General features: G+C 27.4%; 1 protein-coding gene across 1 annotated transcript; it reads left to right on the top strand.

The window, feature by feature from the left end:
• The first annotated feature begins 1,604 nt into the window (after positions 1-1,604).
• LOC135924427 (compound eye opsin BCRH1-like) lies at positions 1,605-19,907 on the top strand. The gene is made up of 6 exons (XM_065459484.1): positions 1,605-1,814; positions 10,557-10,690; positions 12,381-12,637; positions 13,302-13,528; positions 18,423-18,588; positions 19,344-19,907. The coding sequence occupies exons 1-6, from the start codon at positions 1,624-1,626 to the stop codon at positions 19,788-19,790; spliced, it is 1,422 nt and encodes a 473-aa protein (XP_065315556.1). The 5' UTR covers positions 1,605-1,623; the 3' UTR covers positions 19,791-19,907.
• The last annotated feature ends 1,607 nt before the right edge of the window (positions 19,908-21,514 follow it).

Below are 21,514 nucleotides of genomic sequence, written 5' to 3'. Positions count from 1 at the left end.
TTGCTAGATATAATTCATTTTAAATAATTGATTATGGTAAATAAATAAATGTTCATATCTGTCTGATCGATTAAATATAATTATAAATAGAATTTAATCAATAATATGTCAATCACAATATACGAAGATTTTAGTTTTCAAGATTTTATTTAGGTCTGATATTTTATTAAAATTGAAATGTATTATGATAAATTACATTGATAAATTTATAAAATATTATATTTTAACCTGTAATTGATGTTACATTTCTTGATGACATATCACTTTCATACAATTTTATTGCTTCTTCATAATCCTTTATGGTTTCCTATTTGGAATTTTTATAAATTTGATTACCATAATATTATAAAAATTAATATAATGATTGCCCCGACAAGCTACAATTCTAATAACCCCAATGGTGATAATATTACTAATATGATTTTAGCATATATTTAAGCCTTGCATATCAATCTAAAACTTTCCCGAATATTAAAATAGAGTTTAACTTTCATATTTTGTCCATTTTATCATGTTTAAAATTTTAATTTTTTTTAATACAACCTAATAATGTAAAGGGAAAATATTATATAAATTATTTACTTCCCCAAATATGGATATCATAGAACTCTATTTTAGTACAAAATTATACTTTATAATCGTTACTGGGTTTAAAATAAAATTCTCTGAACCGATATAGCCCTGGTTTCCCCTAAAGATTGAATTATATCGAAAAAGTAAATATTTCAATTTAAGAATTGAATATTTTAATTTAAGAATTAAATATTAGAACATAAATTCTATGTTTAAAACTTTACACTTGTAAAATTTTTAAATTTTTAAATTTAATATATACCAAATGTATCAAAGATCATACATACAACTCTATGATCCCCTATTATATTAATAAAAGGTGTCGTAACTGTCGGTTCAGGATTATTTGAATATATATATTTGAAAACAAATAACATTATAGCTTTCAAACTCATATTAAGCATTTTACCAGCTTCCTACTTTGGAATAAAAAACCGCTTGAAGAATAGGTCAGCAAGAATTTTATTAATATTTTAAACTTTGTCACTAAATCTAAATTAGCATGCTTAAAAATTACGATTTTATAAACATAGAAATAAAAATAGAAAAAGTGACAATTATTATAGTATATAAGACGTTGAAATAAATAGAAAATCACACAAATTTTGTAGTATTCTTTCTTTCTTTCTTTCTTTCTTTCTTTCTTTCTTTCTTTCTTTCTTTCTTTCTTTCTTTCTTTCTTTCTTTCTTTCTTTCTTTCTTTCTTTCTTTCTTTCTTTCTTTCTTTCTTTCTTTCTTTCTTTCTTTCTTTCTTTCTTTCTTTCTTTCTTTCTTTCTTTCGAATCTGATTATGTTACATCATAAATATTGACAGTTTTTACCGCCAATGCTATTAATATGTCGAAGGTAAATATCTTATTTTATAGATCTGAAAAAATAGTATCTAAAACAATCTTTTTTTCCTACTTAAAAAAGAATAAAATTTATATTTATGAACTTGCCTCCTTATTAATTTTTTTTTTGTTTTGAGAAATTTAAACAACTCTCATTTTAAAATTATTAATAATTTTTTAAAAAAGAATTTAAAAAAATCGAAAATAAAATATATAAATGAATTTAACGAACATTAGTTTTGCACTAATAAGATCGCCCAAGATTAAATTTGGGAGGCATTACCCAGAACATTGGCTGAAATACCCTCCTACTCCACATTATTTGCACCAGATATTCACATTTTTTATATTCATTATAGGAGCCCTTGGTATATCCGAGAATGTTGTTTCTCTTTACCTTTTTGCCACGTATAAATAAAATATATAATTATTTTTTGTTACTTTAAAAAAATTTACGAGTATATGCAAAGTATATTACTAATTTGGAAAGGTAAGAATTTTTTTTAAAATTAATGAGTAATTATTAGTGTTGTTAAACGGCTCGTTTTGAGCCGATTTTTAAAAACGGCTAACTCACTATTTCATCCAGAATAATTTAACTCAAGCCTGAAGATTTTGTTTGTAGAAGGAACAAAGGTTTGGACATCTATTAGCGAAATCTCAAGGCTTAGGCTATATTTTTCAGGCTACAATATTGAGTTAACCGTTTTTAAAAATCGGCTCAAAATGAGCCGTTTAACAACACTAGTAATTATATATTTGAATAGATTAGCTAGGCTATGGCAAAAATAAACTTCAAACAATATGACAACTGTTAAGAATCATTTTAATTTTTTATTAAAATAAGGCGCGCTTGCAAGATATAAAAAAAATATCGTATTAAGATATGCACGGGGATTTGAATTTATATCATTTATTGAGAGATTTTCAAATTTGAGAATTCTGATTTCACCGGAAAGACTTCCTACTCTATAAAATTAGACAATTTCCGCTATAAACTTTTGTGTATTTTTTACAATTTATATGGAAATTTATTTAAAAACGGATTTAAATTAAAGTTATTTAAACAGTTTTAAGAAAAATGGTTCGAGAATTCTGATCTGTATGTTGGGTTACATATTTTTGATCAAATCAAATTTTCTAATTAAAAATCGCCTTCAGTAAATGATATGATTTGAGAGATTCCCACACACATCCCAATGAATTCTATATCCCAATACTACATATATGTATGAAAATCTAACTATAAATTGATCAGGAGCTTTCAATTACGTCGCTAGCTTGTTCAACTTGGAGGGCTTATTTATTTTATTTTTTAATTCAAAATTTCCAAAATTAGTTGTTTTTTTTTCACAAAAAAAACGAAGGTTAATCAAAAAAATATTTTTTTTAGGGAATTCTTCAAAGTTCTCAAGGAGTCTTGAGTTTTCTGTGCCATTCACTAACTACATAAAATTTGTAAGAAGTTGTCAAAAACATTAAAATAAATAAAAGGGTTTAACAATACAAATCGAAACCATCTAATAATGAATTATATCAGCGGGAAGTAATAAAAGAAATGCAGTGTACTAAATCAAGGATTTACCTAAAGACCAAAGTAATACCTCGGTTTAGCCAAATTTGGAAAAAAAGATTTTTCATTTTTCAAGTTATTTACTACTTTCAAAGTTCAGTAAGCTTAAATTATACTTAAAAGAATTATCATATTAAAAATAACACAGTATCTTGTTTACCTTTTAAAATATATATGGATTTAGAAAAAAATACGATTACTATTTAGCTATTCACCTTTGGAATTAGTCTGCCAAAGTTGTAAAGATTTATAAGCAATATAATAAATATTTAAAAACCTCATATTTATACTATAATAAAATTTTAAAAAGTAGCAATAAACGTAATTCATTTACTAATACAAATAACGTTTCCGTCATTAATTTTAATTGAGGAATTGATGTTATACTACAAATTGTTGATAATTTATTAGGATTGAAGTTACTAGACCCTTAAGGTTACAAAAAGTTTAAAGAATAAAAAATCTTAAAGGTTTTAAAATCAAGGAGTTTAAAAAAGTCCGATGAACACTCAAATAAAATTGATTAATAATAACATCCAGCGTAAAGTCAATGCTAGAAATCAAATTTATCCTGCTTTCACAGAGACATTTTTGCCCACTTCGCTGGGAATTGGCCCTAACTATGAATTGCGAAGTTGAACGGATTCAAAAAAATAATTTAATTTCGCTTTGTTTAAAATATTGTTACAGATGATATAAAAACTAGCTGAATAATATACAAACTATCAGAAATATTTTTGTTTTGATTATTTTTAAAGATTTTAGAGGTATATATGATTATTTTAAATAAATTTGTTAATGTTTCTCATTTTCAATATATAGACTTTTGTATATTTTTCCCATTTTTTAAATATTTTATGATTTTTAACTTTTTTCTTTTTTCCATTTTTCTAATGTTTTCGAAGTATTTTAAAAATTGTAATCTTATTTTTTCTCCAATGTATTTCTACTTTTGAACATATTTTTAACCCATTTTTTTGATTCATTTTTTTAAAAAAGATTTCTTATTTCTTTCTTTTTTAAAATTTTTATTTCCGCTTGTTTTTTCAGTTTATTAATAGAAAATTTTTAAACTTATTTCTTCATTTTAAGATAGTTAATTTATATTTTCATTTTTCTGTATATTCGTCACGTACCATATCAAAACATTTTCAGCTCCCACTATTATACTCAAAATAGGGAATCCAGATATTAACCTAATTTCCTACTTTCAAGTGAATATAGGCATTTCCGGTATTTTCATAGGGTGGAGGTTTTTGAGTGGCTTTTCCCGATTTAAAGTTTTTAGCAAGGTTATTATTCAAAAAAAAAAATGGTTACATTATACTTATTGTTTAAATTTTTTTTTATTGTTTATGGGATGCTATTTCCTTTAAATAATATTTTTAAAAACCTTGCAAATTTTTCTTGGGGAACAATTTCCTTCCTCTCAGGTTACTTTAATACTCAAGGAAAAACTGTATTAGATGGAGCAAGCATCTTCTCAGCTTGTTTTGGCATTTTGATTAAAAAAAATTCTACAACCTGGCATAACGTTATTTAAATAAAATTCCTTTTTTCATTTTTCATTTTCCTCGTAGAAACAAAGTAATTGCCAAACAAAATTCTCAATATAAATCGGAATTTTCGGCTAGAAATTGTTTTGCAAAAAATTGTTATTAGTGCATTATATTTTAATAATTTATATTAGATTTAGTATTTTTAAACGTCTAGATATTAGCCGATCTTTAAAAACTACTAACCCAATATTTTAGCTAGAAAAATGGTGCCTAAGTCTGGAAATTTCGCTAATAGATGTCCAAAACCCTTGTGCCATCTATGAGCAAAATTTTCATATCTGCGTAATATTTTTCCCGATAAAATATTGATCGGCTCTAATCGAGCCGTTTAACAACACTAACTAGATTAGATGAATGTTTTTTTTTAAAATATATACAATTATTATAAATATCATGACAAAATATAAATTAATCTGAGACAGTTTAAAATTTGGGTTCGTATTCACTCCAAGAATGCTCTCGCGTTATTTTTTTATAACGAATTATCTCAAGGATTAAATCCCAATTACCTCTAGAATCAAACTTTTAAATATATTTTTTTTACCAATGATTAGAGATATGGCTATCCCCTTGATAAAATTTTGTATGTTATTACAACACATTTCCATTATACTAATTAAACTTCTTGACATTATATAAAAAATAAATAAAAATTTTTACATTTTAATTAAAATTTTATTTATTAATGTAGCTTTATAAAATAATATTCTGAAGTATTCGTTCGGGAGGCACGATTTAAATACAAACTATAAATTATTTTTTACAAATCAATGACATTAACATGATAGATCATGTAGAAAAAAAAATAGATTTAAAAAAACCATTTTTCGAAAAAGTTTTAATTAATTTCAAAAAATAAATTTTAATTATTATTTTTTTTTAATCTAAACAACTATCAGAACAGATATATATGTTTTACTGGGAAAGGGATCCGTGGGAATTCGTAATATCTCTATTTTAAATCCTTTACCTAGAGCGATTTAAACAATTTTAAAATCCGATTTAACCAGAAGTATATTCTAGTATGAATAGAGTATTTACCCTATAAATTTCAGCCACCCGCCATTGACATTTTAGTACCTTTTTAATTTATATGAAAAATCCATATAAATATTTAATATAAAATAGTAGTTTCTAAAGTTCATGGCAAAATTGTTTGAAATTTACAGTTTGGATTCTCTATACTTGTTGAAATACAATTTCTGTCAAATCAGATTTTTAAAATTTAAGAATCGCCCTTAATAAATGATTCAAAATCGAGGGATACTAAATTCACATGGATTCCATATTCCAATACGACATGTATATTATATTACAAGCCATGTGCATAATCGGACAATATATTTGCTTAATATCTTATAGAATCCTCTAAAAAAAATTTAGGGTAAGTATTTTGCACATGCTGGATGCCATTTCCGGAATAGGTGGATTTTTTTAAATATTAAAAAACTCGCTTACCAAATGATGGAACTATTTTTTTCCCCATCTTTAAATCATTTTATTTATGGTGTTTAATAAATTTGAAATTCTGATTTTACCGGAAATGTATTCCAGCATGCGTAGAACCGTATTTACGTTAATACCGCAAAACTTTTTCGCTGAAAAGATTTTATAGCGAATACATAACGGCGAATGTTGATTATCGAAAAAATATATTTCTGCGAAAACATTACCGAGAAGGCCTTACAGCGATTTGGCGAAAATATTATCGCGAATGCATTAAAACAAATTTATTGACTCAAGGGGGTTATGGCGATAGCGGACTTATTTTTGTGAGTGTATTATCGTGAATACGTTACAGCGAATTACCGCGAAAAACATTATCATGATTCTATTCCAGCGAAATCAATATCACGAATGCATCACAGTGAATTTATTACAGCTAAAACATTATCGCGAATAACAGCGAATTCAAATATAAACTTCACAACGATTTATCCTTATATATATTTTTTTTATAAAAATTAATGAATTTATAAACCATTTCTGTTAAAATCATCTGACGAGTAATTAAATCAACTTCATAATTGAAAATCGTGTTTCATCGCCTAATTCGGGAAAGATTATTTGCCGATATAAATTCGTGCAATTAATACTACACAAGTCACTTAAAAAATTATATATTAAAATTAATGACAAGAAACTCAAAGATGGAAATGAAGTGCTTAAAAAAGGATGCTTGCGTTTGCGTAAGCACCTATGATGCCTGTCCTATAAATTCGAAACTTAAAGTAGCTATCATCAATTAAACTGCAAGTTAAGAATAATTTTGGCTGGGCTGAGAAGTTTTTTTTTTCTCTTTAGCTTTCACTTTTTCTGGTGGTAAGCTCCTTCAACATCTCTCTCCACTTTATGTTATTCATACAATCTCTTTTATCTAATTTATACTTCTTTATATTGGCCCTAACTTTATGGCCCCATTGAAGTTTTGGCCTTCCTCTTTTACGTTTGCTCACTTCCAAACTCTCAACCTTATTTCCTATGTAGTTCATAGGCCTTCTCATTATTCGCCCATACCACCTAAGTCTGTTTACCATTAACTTAGTCTTAATTGGCACTACCTTTAAACTACTTAGTATTCTTGTACTGCGAACTTTATCCTTTCTTGTTACTCCAGCAATCATCCTCAGCATTCTCATCTCCATATATGTAGACTTCTCTCGTCTGATTCCTTAGTTGGCCATGTTTCTGAACTATATAGAATAGTTGGTTGTACTATGGAACTGTAAATTTTTCCCTTTAATTTGTGTGGGATTCTTTTGTTAAATAGCACTCCAGATAAATATCTCCACTTTAACCACCCTTGATTAATTTTACTCTTTATCTCATTTTCTATTGTGCCGTTTGTTTGTATAGTGGAGCCCAAATATTTGCAGCTTTCAATTGCCGATATCTGCCATTCATTTATATCAATGCTCTCTGTTTCTTCTCCTCGTATCACCATATACTCCGTCTTTTCTCTATTTACTTTTAGTACGTGCTTTTCTAGGATATTTATCCAGTTCACTAATCTTTCTTTCATTTCATACTAGGATTCGGGCAAGTATCACAATATCATCTGAAAATATCATATTCCACGGGACTGTTTGTGGTATAGACTCTGCTAATACATCTATTACTGTTATGAAGAGAAGTGGGCTGAGACCCGACCATAGATGAACTCCCTCGGCTATTGTGAAGCCTGTTGAAGTACCAGTTGTGCTATGGACCATTGTTGTATGGCCCATATACATATCCTGTATTATTCTTATATATTTTTCGAGAACCTTTTTGTGGCGTAGCGCCCGCCAGATAGGTTTTCTTGGGATTCTATCGAAGGCCTATTCTAGATCGAGAAAGACCATGTGTAGCTTTTTGTTCTTTTTCCTGTATTTTTCACTCATTTGCCTAATTGCGTGGATAGCATCAGTTGTTGATCTTCCAGGCATAAAGCCAAACTGAGTCTCTCCTATTTCGAGTATGTCTCTTAATCTTTTTTCTATTATTTTTTCGTATAGTTATATACATTATGACCTATTGTTTCAATGTCTGCATTGATAGCAAAAGCATCTGTCATTGATTTTAATCTACCCCATTTGATGCATGGTTCTAATTTTATCTTGTTTAAAGTGGATTTATTTGTGAAGTGTAATCCATGACTTGTATGTTATTAAATGACTGTCTTTTTTCCGATAGTAGGTATTGGTTAAGGCAAGGTCGAAGGCTTGCGCAAATTTCAATACGTGCTCTTCTTCATCATTTCTTTCTCCATATCCAAAACCACCATGATGCCTTTTGTAGCGGTCTCTTGCTTTCTCCACATCGCATTTAAGTCACCACCAATTATGACTAGATCATCCTTAGGGATTTTCATTACAGCTTCATCAAGGATAGCTCTAAAGTCATCTTTCTCTTCTTCCTTGCAACCCGTTTGAGGAGCATATACTGAAAAGATGTGTAGTATTGATTGACCAATGCAGAGTTTTATCTTCATTAGTCAATCAAAGATCCTGTTGACTTCTGCTACTGAGGAGGTTAGATCTTGCTGAGGGTGATGCCGACGCCGTTCCTATTGCTAGCAATCTTGTCTTCTTTACTTTGACCTTTACTTTACTTTTCACAGGATGGAGGTCTACACCCTGCGCGTCGCTTGGAGGGAACGCCCTAGCTTTCATATTCATATTTCCATTTGTTTCCTTCATTTTGTTTATTGGATAGGTATCCTTAGCACCTGGCTGTCCAGGCTTGTCGGTTACTGGGGTTCATCTCGCTCTGAAATTCATCTTACCATATGTCCTTACACATTAGTCATCGAAAAAAAACTTGAAAGTATTTATGTCCTTACCAGGATTGAACCTGCGTCCTTCTTCGTCCTTCTGTTTCCAAGCATACATCTAAGGCCACCCCGGGGATGGGCTGAGAAGTATTTATAATAATTAAAATTAAAATTCTCAATTCTTTTACCTTTTTAAATCTAAACGTGATAAAAAGATACTTTTTTTCTTCTTCTTAAATTTTCGAATATATATAATGATTTTAAAAAAAACCAGAGGGTGTATTTTCAGAGTTGTTAAAGTATTCTAGATGTGTCTGTATCTAGACTTGATATATTTTTATAAAAAGTAACGGTATTGGTATCTAGACACTATTTTGGAAGTATTGTTATCTATAGATGCTTTGATATAATTTTATTTTACATTTTTTTTAAAATACCAAAACAAATAATATTTGAATCAAATTCATTTAATAATATGTCCGAGTTTGTTTAATTAAAAAGACAAACCAGACAAATTTTATTTTACACAATGGATGACGACAACATGGTAAATTTTATATTATTATTTGTATAGAAATATATATTATAATTTTTAGATTATATTTCTAGACAATCTCCGAAAAGAAATCAAAATATTAGATTTTGGGCACCCCTTAGATGATATAAATATTTATATAAGTTTTGACACTCAAATTTTAAATAATTTTTTTTAAAATGAGTATCGGAATTATATTATATTTAATGATTATACCAATTTGGAAAGTTATTCATTAATTATAATTTACAGTCAAGTGCCCTGGTAAGAGTTTAATGTCGGTAAAAATGACTTTACAGTTAAACAAGGGTGCTAATGATAAAAATTTTGAGAATATTTTATCATTAAAATCTAACAATTATTTTTTATATTAATAATCAAAACAATCATTATTATAAAAGTCCTTCAATATTCATTTCCTCAGAATAATTTAATAGAAAGATAATTTATTTGGAATAATAATTTTGTAGGGATAATTTAAAGGAATACTAATAGCTAATCATATTTTTATTTCAAGTCATTTTATTTATAATTAACATTGATTAAAAATTTTATTATATTTTAAGAAAAAAAACTTCTTCTGTTTTAAAATATAAAATCAACTAATTAAAATATGCAATAATTGATCGACATTTCATAAAATCTATTTTTTAATTTATATTATTTAATTTATATGTTCGCCAACTGCCACAATTATATTAATTATATATTTGTATACAGATACTATATAAGCTCAATAAATGTTTTGGCTCACTTGGAAATTTGAATTGCAATAATAGAATCCTATATTTAGTATTATGCACACCTTATATAAATAAAAATTGTATCTTTACTGGATTCATTTTCAATTTTAGACGATGTATCTGTATCTAGATTTATTTTTGACAATGTATTTGTATATAGATCCATTTGGAAAATATCTTTTAACAACTCTGATCCTTTTTGTTTTGAGACATCATATAATATTTTACATAAATTTAACAATTTTGTGGCATTTTTATATTATTAGCCAGAAAAACAGTGCTTACGCCTGGACTTTTTTATTCTATATGTCCAAACATTTTGTGCCATGAGCAAAATATTTAGGGCATAAAATATTGAATTAGCCCTTTTTAGAAATCGCCTCAAATCGAGCCGATTAAACAACATTTAGGTTTTAAATTTTGATATATTAACAAATTATTATATAAATATGTATATATATATATATATGGAATTCAAACATCAGCGAAAAAAATCTGAGATCACCTTCAAATTCAATCATCATGAATTTAGCCCTGTCCGATTTATTCATGTTAACTAGTAATTGCCCATTGAATTTTGTATCAGGCTTGTACGGAAGATGGGTATTTGGAGAAATAGGTTTTATTTTTTTTTTTGCTAATATGAATAAATGTTAACAATATCATATACCTAATCTAGATATGTAATTATTATTAACTTCTACTACATAATATTAATGAGATGCATCACCTTGTAGGTAAAAAATTTTAAATTCCACCCCTAGACACTTTCACAATTTATAATGTAAAATCAACAATTAAATGATAATTTCATATTTAGTGGTTTTTGATTTATGAAATCCACTAGGAATTAGGAATCTCGCATATTTTATTGCCCGTTCTAAATCACTAAAAAAAATCACTAAAAACAAAATAAAAATTGGGAATTTTGCTTATATCTTCTACAAAATTTTTATGGTAAATTAGATAGGGGAAATATCCAGGGTTGACAAGTCGGTCAGTTGACCGGTCAAATTCATTCAATTGACAGGAAGAGTATTTGACCTGGTCAAATACGGTCAATTACTCTAAAATATCTGAAGAAAACAATTAAAAATATGTTTGAAAAGAAGAAAAAAGATATAAATACATGTTATCACAATGCTGCTTATCTATTGGATCCCCAATATCAAGGGGAGCTTCTTATTAGTAGTGGATTCAATTATGTGATATAATACAAGAAATATGCATTTTGCAAGGTCATGATAATCAAATGTCAATAGATATTAATTTCAGAAGTAAAAGCTGAATGTGTAATAGAAACGTATGTAGAAAGCAGTAACTTCCATAAGAAACAATCAGATTCCGCCTCAAGTTAGTGGTATGAGTTTTGCCCACCATTATCATTAAGAGTAGTGACATTTTATTACTAATTCCTAGTTTTACTTCTTCTCTAGAGAATTGGTCGACTTGGGTTGACATTCTTACTAAATCAGAAATCGATTGAAGATCCGGACAACGGTGAAAAAAAATTGATTAAAAAATATTTTATGAAATGCTGATATTGAATATGAAACAGTAAAGATTCTGCTATGCAGAGCGAAACATTAGTTAATTACAATAAATTTAAAAAATATTATAAAATTAATATTATAAATCATAAAGTCAATATTATCTTAAAAATATTCATTTTAATTTGTCATATTTGATTGTTCAAATAACATACCCTGAAAATATCATCAATATTCCCAAAAGTTGTTTCCAATTCTGGGTACAGTAATTGTATTTCCTCCATCTTTAACAATTTTTTTTTTAAAAATCAATTTAAATGCAAAGATTTACTTCCCTGGCATCCATGATTATTATTTTTAATATTACTTTAATAATTTCCTAGGCGATATAAGAAAGATTCCCAATTTTTAGAGATTTTGTTTTCGCGATTTCGAACGTTATTATCATTTTTACTGGGTGCGACATTTTAAATTCTAAAAAACCTGATTTGAACGGAAATGTTGGCATGTGTAGACTTACTCACACTGTCAAATTCCAGACTATCTTGCCGTTGAAATCAAAAATTGTTTGAAAATTTATAGAGCAATGTTTTCTCTATACACGTGCTAGAATTATACATTTCTTATCGATCAGATTGATTTTTAAAAGTTTAAAATTTGCCCATGTTAAATGATTTTAAAAAATTAATAGATTATGAATCCTTAAAAATTGTTTATCCAAAATACAACATATATCGTATGAGAGTTATTAGAAGTATTCTAGATAACTTATACTCAAATCGGATATCTTAAAATTTTTTTTTACAAAAAAAACAAAAGGTTGTGATATATATGGGTTTTCGGGTTGTGTTTTTGGCCTGACCTCTATCAATACCATAGCCTTAATATCCATAGACCGCCTCTACAGTGTTATGATGTCGCTTCAAAGAAAAAAAATATCCTATGTCCTTACGACAAGCTACATCAGCGCCGTTTGGGTTTATTGCATAATATGGTCTGCTCTGCCCTTCTTCGGCATAAACGAGTACGCGTTAGAGGGATTTTTGACCACTTGTACCGTCAACTACACTTCTCAGGTTAAAATTTTTAACGATCGTCTTGCTCAAAAGAAAAATTCATTAAATTTTAAAATTATTTTTTTAGTAAATTTTAATTCACTTTTTATCGTGAAAAAAAATTTCGTAAATTTTTTCATTTTATTAAACAGTATCTATCATAATACTATTAATAAAATATTCAATTTTCTTTATAAATTTAATTTAACAAATTCCAAAATATATTGTTACACATGGAATAATATTACTCCATTTTAATAATATATCAATGATAGAATTAAATCTGTTATGATGATACTGACTCATTATTTCATTTTTTTTTTATGATTTAACACCAGTTTAATGAGTTAAGGATTATAAATATAATTATATTTATGCTTCTATTAGGATTTCATCAGTAATATTAGCGGATCGATGACCTATTTTAAAAACGGCTACTTATTTATCCAGAAAAATACTATGCAACCCTGAAGATTTTGCTCATTGATGACGCGAAGGTTTGGACAACTATTAGCGAAATCTTAAGACTTGGCAATATTTATCTGGCTAAAATATGAGTTACCCGTTTTATCGGTTCAGAACCGTTTAACCATTAAACAATATTACATCATTTTAAAAAAATCATCGTTAAATCCACGTTTTATTTGATTTAAAAACAAAATGTATTTTTTTCATTATTATCTAGAAAAGAGTTTCCAAGATATACAATCTATGCTTATTTTTGTTCTGTTTTATCCTACCTTTATTAATTATTGCTGGAACCTATACCAAGATATTCCACATCTTGTCCAAACATCAAGCAGATATGAAAAGTCAAATTAAGAATCTCACATCATCCGAAGGAAAACTTTTGACAAAAAACTTTAACAAAACAGTTAAAATGGCCAAAATTGCATTATATTTGTTAACCGGGTATGATATTTTACTTTAGACTATGTCAAAAATATCAAAAAATTTGATTCGCAAACTTTTAAAAACTTTATCGAAAAAAGAAGAAATAAGATTTTTTTAAAAAAAATAAATATATGAATCAAAGATCTGCAGAGGTGTCATTTACTCGGCCCGAATTTTTTAAAAAAATTTTTTGGTATGGCCGGGTCCGGGATTTATATTTTCAGGCCCAGCCCGGATTTGTTTTATAATATATTATATTTATTTTTAATTTTTATAGGTAATAATGGAAAATTTTGGTTTTAAAATATAAGGCCCGGTCTTTTTTTATGCCCGGTCAGGTCCGGGTATATTTAAAAACTAAAATATGGCCCAACCTGTGCACCTGGGCCGGGCTTAGGGCCGGGCCTGCAGGTCTCTGATAAAAAGAAAAGTCCAATAGTTCCAGAAAATTTAAAAAATTTTATAAATTTCGATTTCATTAAAATTTTAAAACTTTTGTAAGTTTTAAAACTTTTTGAGTTTTTAAAAAAAATATTTTGGACCAAGTCTTCAAAGAAATTTAAAAAAAAATAATTTCCTTTTTATTTCATTTAAAATTAAATGAATTTATGGTAAAAATTAATCACACAATTCAGCCAAAATACCTCCCCCCCCCCTCCCAACACTTCTTAATTGCATTTAGAAGGCTTAAATGTGGGAAATGGTGTGAACTAAAATTTAAAAAAAAATCGTCTTCTTCAAAATTCTTTCTATCATTTTAAATTTTTGAGATCACGTACTAGGATTTTAACCAAATAAAAGTTCCAAGTAAAAAAGTGGTTATATTTATTTTAAATTAGCATTTATATATATGTTAGCGGAAAAGTGTTTTCCCGGCTGGTAACTAAATCATTATTTGAGCGCAAAATATAAAAATATCTTTGGAATACCTACCTTATGAATTTCAGATAATGTTACCATGAACTTTTTAACTTAATATAATTTATATTAATTTTTACATAGAATTTTTATAAAAATTATAAATGGCTCAAAGGATAATGGCGAAATTGTCTATAATTCGTAAGATAGATATTCAAAACATAAATACATTACCGGATTTTCAAATTGAAAAAATAAGCGCTTAAAAAATGTTTGAAGTTGAAAGAATAACACATTCCCGGAAAAAAACACATATAGCTAACATATATATTTTTTTATCATTTATTTAACTCTTTTTTCTATATTCAAGTTTAATTCTGTCCAGCATGATAAATTTTCAAACATTTAATAAAAAATTTTAAAATTATTATGGAATTTTTAGGAATATTTCTAAAAACAACACTGTCTATTCACGAATTCGAAAAAAAATAAAATAGTGGTAGACAGATTTTTTTCTTTTTCTTCTTAGTTAATTGTACTACATTAACTAGTGGTGAATTTATTTAACATCTTACTTCGCTCAATCACATTTTTCTTATCGATTTTATCAGACTCTTTTAACATGTGGTCCTATTTTAGTTTAATTTATTTTTAAAAAAAAATTTTCTTTATCTAATATTCATATTATTCAGTAATCCATTGTGCACATAAACTGGAGAGGGGGAGACAATATCTTAAAGGCTTTTCGGGGAGGAGGTTAAAATGTAGAGGACTGAATTCCAGCATATTATCTCCAAATTTTCTTGTCCCATGTAGACCCTGCACTAATTTACTTAAATGATTTTTTCCACATCCTATGAATTATCTTACATATTGTAAACAGGTTCTTTATACGTTCATTTTATGTTGTATCTACTGTCGCTTAATCCGAATATCCCTTCATCATCATTGTCTCGAGACGAACATCCTCCCTTTTCTCATATTTAATTCTCAACACTATATAGAAGAGTAAGGACGCATAGACTGTGTCGCTAACCAATTACATTTCGATTTCGGTAATTTGTGTATTATGTCTGTTTTACTCCGCACAAATCTCATCATTTCATCCAAATATCTGCATCTTTTAAATCCTATACAACATAAATGCCAATTATGATCTCAATTGTGATCTTAACTAAAGTTTGCCCTCATATTCGATCTTTTTCCTATTTACTCTCAACCCATAATTTTTTATTTATTTATCTCATTCATGTCGACATCATAGCCAAAACGGAGTACTTCCATAAATATCTGTTTTGATTATAATTTGCACATTTGTGATAGATATGAGTAATGATAACAGGGCCTTTAGGACACCTACTTTTATGGCAAAAATTGATTGATCTTCCGTGCATCTGATATACGTTTTATGATTATGAGATGACCTAGCATATCTCTAATAGGTTATCTAAAACTTGGAACATTTTAATTCCTGAGACAGGAACAATATTTTGACCTTGTTGTCTAAGTCGATAAAATGGCGGAAAATATTTCTTCGGAAAAACCTCATATTTTTTTCCTGAGAACGGAGAAGGGCTATTTTTGATGTTTCCAGGGCTTTAACTTTAAAATTTCACAATCAATTTTCTGATTTAATTTCCCGGTAGTTAATATACCACAATCCTATATATCAATATCGGATTACTTTCTCTTTATTAAAATGCCTTACCAGTGCGTCTATCTTCTTCATTATCCCTATTCTTTTGAGTTTTGATTCGTCATAAGTAGGGTGTGTACCATTGGTTTAGTGTTTGCTTTATATCTCTAAGGGGTATTCATTAGTTATTAATTTATAATCATCTCCTACACTACCTTTTATTTAAACTATCTTTACTTCAAAAGCTTCAATATTTCCATTTATCTATATTGCCTTTATAAAATATATCATATTCTCGCTATCATCATACCTTCATCCTTTATTTTCAAAAGTCCCCTTAGGTGTTTACCTAACCTTATACATAAGCATCTATTTTCTTTTTCTTTATCCAAACTTTATATAATTTTCTTTCAACTTATCCTGACACTCCTATTGCCAACTTTTCTTTTTCATAAGTTAACAAGATTTATTTTCTCCGATAACCCTTCATCATCTCATCTCATTCACATAAAAATCTTCGCATTTCTTAGGTTTTGTGGTTAAAACACCACACTTGAAGTTTCTCTCTATTATTTTTGATATTTACTTCGAACCTCATAATATAAAATGATATTTGGTGCACTTTTGTTAAACTACATAATAATCATTCATTCTCGAAATAACCTCGATATATATATATATCAAATATAATTTGAATAATTATAAATTAAATATTTTAATCTAATAAATAATACGAGGTTTAACTTTCAATCAGTGTCAAATTATATATAAGTAATACAAAAAGGTTATTCATTTATTCAAAAATATTATAATAAGTTATTTAAATAACAATTCAACAATTTTATTATTCATTTTTTCGTTATGAAATCGGTTTTATTATTTTAATGAGGAATCTTGGCGTATATACGATAATTTGTCAACTCAGGGAATGTTCAACTGAAGGATATTTTTTAATTGGATGAAATATATTTAATATTGACCAAATATCTGAAGTATACGAAGTGGGGATTAAAGGTTAGAGAGATATGGATTAGGGGTTATTTACAGGTTTGAGAAATATGGTTTAAGGTTTTAGATTGGTTTTTAATTAAATGTAATTCTTTCTATTAATAACCTTCAAAACCTGTCAGGTCATGTGGTTATAAATAGACGAAATTTTATAAAATTAAATCAGCTGTTATTTGGTCCATAATAATATATTTCAAATATTTAGTTGTTTAAACGTCTATAGGCTTATAACAGAAAGGTTGGGCAAAACAAAAGCCTCTACGCAAGAACTACAATAGAATTTTATTACTAAAAAAAATTAATCATGTAAATTAAAAGATCAAAATCTCTTTATTTATAAATTTAAAAATAGTTTTTATATTATAAGAGATTTATAAAATAATATGGGGTGTATATAAAAAATTAATTTAAAAAAAGGAATATTGAGACCAGTAAATAACTAATTTTAAAAAAAGTTGTGGAATCATCCAAGGGTGGAGAAGATGATCAGGAAGTTAGGTCGACAGATCTTTATAGAAAGAGATCCACCATCTTAAGTAAAAGTCTCTGGTTTTGATCTTCGTTGTCTAAAGTTAATATTTTTCCTAATTTTTTTAATTAATTGAATGCTTCTTCCTAATAATTGGAAAGTCACTTTCCCAAAGATTTTTAAGGCGTTTGTAATTAAAATTAAAAATGTAGTTTTTGAAGGTCGGAGTATTTTTTAAGATTTCAGTGTGAACCAGGGCAAAGTGTCAATTATTTTATATAACTGATACAAGTATAGTCCGTCCCAGGCTGGGGAAAGGTCGACTCATCCATGGAAATATTATCAATGTAGTCGATATTGGGGTTTATCGTCGATAGTTTTACCATAATCAATGTGATTAGATTATGTTATTGTATTACAACCTAGGCAGAGTGCGATAAAGATTAAACTGTTCTGATGAGAGGAGCATCCCGAAGTCGGATCTGGGTATTAATCTCAAGCCATTCAATGCCAGTTTTAGGCTTTAAATATTATTGGTATTGATCTGAAGGTCACCATTCGTAAGGAGGCAATCAACGGAATAAGCAACAATTAGAGAATCCCAGTTTTTTGTGAATGGGAAGTTGGTCTAATATGAGATAGTGGGCAAATTTTGTCCCACCTTTTGGCGAAGGTTAGGACGTCATAGGTTGAGGTGGTTGATGAATTCATGGAAGGAAAGATTAGATAAAAACCGATCTAGATAGGCACATAGGTGTGCGGATATCAAACCCATTTGATTTACATGCCAAAGTAGTGGCTTGTAGTTAAACAGAAGGAAATTTAGCGATTCAATTAGGCTTTTATTTTTAATTCCTGCGAGGTCGGAAGTTCCCAATTTCGATTAAGTGGATAAGAATCTATATATATTACTATAAATATTTATTAATGGTTTGTTATAGATACCTTATAGCATGGGGACCTTACTCTATAGTATACATTTTAAGTGCCATAGGATATGGTGAAAATATTACCCCTTTCATGTCTATGCTGCCAGCAATATTGGCGAAAACGTCTGGCATATATAATCCTATCATTTATGTTGCATCACATGAAAAGTTTAAAGAAGTAATTTTATGTTTCATTCATCAAAAACTTATTATACATGGTCCAGTTATTTAAAAAATTAATATAAAAATAATGAATATATCCAATGTTGAATTAAAATCAATTTAATTATTTTGAAAATAAATTCTATTAGAATGCAATTCAGAAATTTTCTAAAAAATAAGAAAATTAAGACGCGGCCCTTAAAATCTTATTCTCTATAAAGAAAGCAAATTATATATTTTTTTTTAAATAACGGTTATTACTTCAGTTTTGACTGTGACCTAAATATTAAATATATAATTAATAAACTTTCGTAATTTTAACAAAAAAAATGTAAATTAGCTATTTTTAAATAAAATAGGGCCTAAATCATTTTTTTGAATTTACGAAAAAGCAAGAAATATTAATTTATATTTTTAAAATTATAATAAGAAATTGACAGTTAGTTATATTAATCAAAATGTGAAGTATTTAAATTAAATGAAAAAAATAAAAAATAATTTGGTGCAAAACTCTTAAAAAAATTTTAATGGAAGATTTTGGACATGTTTCATAATAGTTACGAAAGTTTTGAAATTATTTTAAATATTATATCACTCCCAAATATAATTTTCTTGCTATGAATTTAATTATTCAAAAAAAATAACTTTTTGTAAAGCTATTTTTGATAGTCCACAGAGTTAATTTCCCCTTGTCTAGCCCAATTTATTCACACCTATTTGTTTTATATAACATTTATATAAATATTTTTTTACTTATCGTTTCTGTAATAGATTTTGAAAAAGAAATACAAAATATTCCGAACTGTATTAGAATCCTTTAAAGAAGAAGAAAGAAAACGAAAAGTGGTCAGAGCGGACACAGACGTTACTAACGAAACGTCTTATTCACAAAATGACCCTGAAATTGGATCTCTAAATATTAACCCCGCTATATCATATATCGCTACCCCTGATATATCAAAAACTAAAACAGTTGATAATTCAGAATCAAATCCCAAAAATGTTGATAAAAGCCCCAAAAAGGTATTACAGGAACAGCCTACTTCCGACTTTCATATTAAAGAAGCCCAAATAAAAATTGTGGTAGCTGAGGTAAACGAGACTCTTAATAAGAATTTAGAAAAAAATATAATGGTTATGTCAAATATAAACACTGATTCGAATATATCAAACCTTACTCCTATACCCACGAGGTCATCAGAAGTCACCGAATTATAGATATAAAACCCAAATGAAAAGTAATCTGCTTCTAGCATTATTCACGTAATCATATTATGTGTTTCAATTCACCTAGCTAGCTTAAATGTTAAAGAAAAATATTTGTGCACCATTGACAACACCAAATAAAACTTTTGTTTTTATTACACTTATTAACAGTTTCAAATTATTTATATAAATTTTTAAAATTATTTTGTGATCTATGCCTATTTATTATATAAAATAAAAATTGATAATCTAAATTCACATTTTAATAACACGATATTTCCAATTTTTAGAACGAATAAAATATATGTTACTCACGCTCATAGCTAATGTGTTATTTTAATTTTACCGATTTTCCATCAGTTTTTAAATATTTTACAGTTAAACATTATTTCTAAAAATAGTAGCGCATTGTCGTTACTTGTTATTTTTCTGAAAGTAACGCGTTATCACTTACTTTTCTAGACTGAAATTAATTGCGAAATTAAATTAAAATAAATTTAAAAAATGACCTTTTATTCTATCATTTGAATAAGGTAAAGATAGACGACGATTCATTTATAAACGTTATTTTACAGCATACGTATTTTAAGTATTTTTCGCTAAATTTGAACTATTTTTAAAATAAAATTTTTTTTCTCTAAGTTTTTATCGAATATAATTGATTTTGATATCTATTAATTCGATAATTCATTATATGGCAAGATCCAATGCAGATAGTATTAAAAAATATATAAAGTTACCTTGATGTTGTTAAGGTTATTTATGGTATCTTGATATACGAATATAAAGTATTCGAAGGAAATGTACTGCATAACTAGTATCAAAAAAAATTACGATTATTCGATTCATATTTTTTGTTTTTTTAAATAGAAATAATTCAAAATACTTAAATATCCTTTTTTTTAAATATATATTTTACTAAAATAATCTTAAAAATTTCATACACAAACTTTTTATCAATAAAATTCTGGTTAAAATTGGAATTAAAATCTGGAACTATAACGACTTTTGTTTTATAAAATATATAGTTTCATTATTTATATAAAATGAATCGAATCGAAAAATACATTATGAATATTCGACAAATAATAATATTCAAATTCAATATTCGATTAAGGAAAGAATAATAGGTCTAGCCGATGGAGCGAATGTAGTTTGCATTGATTTGCATTTAGGATAGCTATGGACATCCTCTATTCTAGAAAAGGTCTCTCGAGGCTTGTCAGAGAGCTTACAGATATAAAATCCCAAATCTTTGAAGAAAAATAAAGGAAGTTTAGTTGAGAATTAATGAAGTAGATATAATTATAGGTATGCCCATATTTGGGCCGATTTTAAGGCTTGTTGGAGCAGAAATATTTATTTGTTGTGCCTGACGACCTTTACACGATTTGCATTGAAACTAATATTTCATATAAATATTCAATATTGAAAAAAAAGGAAATATAAAGGGAATTATAAAAGAATATCAGCAATAGCAGGCGCGTACGTAGCGAGGGGGGGGCAGGGGGACAACTATCCCCCCCCCCCCCCCAAAGCAAAAAAATGCAGATGCCGGATATATTTTTCAAAAATATTATTGTTTATATTAATTTATATTGTTAATATTTATACCTATCTCATATTAAATATATATTTAATTACATTTATTATCACATTCATCAACTAAGTTATTTTATTAATTAATTTCGATTTCAAGTTTTCCATTATAATATTTACTTATTATTTTCATATTT

This window comes from Gordionus sp. m RMFG-2023, chromosome 2, assembly GCF_954871325.1.
Source record: "Gordionus sp. m RMFG-2023 chromosome 2, tfGorSpeb1-WG-v2, whole genome shotgun sequence".
NCBI lineage: Eukaryota > Metazoa > Nematomorpha > Gordioida > Chordodea > Parachordodidae > Gordionus > Gordionus sp. m RMFG-2023.
Note: the sequence above shows the minus strand (reverse complement) of the source record. Positions and strands in the feature narration are given on the sequence as shown.

What these genes read in the sequence shown, in the direction of transcription:
- LOC135924427 (XM_065459484.1), top strand. Translation starts at nt 1,624, where the DNA reads ATGAATTTAACGAACATTAGTTTTGCACTAATAAGATCGCCCAAGATT. An exon ending in TCTCTTTACCTTTTTGCCAC is followed by an intron (nt 1,815 to 10,556) that starts GTATAAATAAAA and finishes TTCAAACATCAG; the next exon opens with CGAAAAAAATCTGAGATCAC. An exon ending in CACATGAAAAGTTTAAAGAA is followed by an intron (nt 18,589 to 19,343) that starts GTAATTTTATGT and finishes TTTCTGTAATAG; the next exon opens with ATTTTGAAAAAGAAATACAA.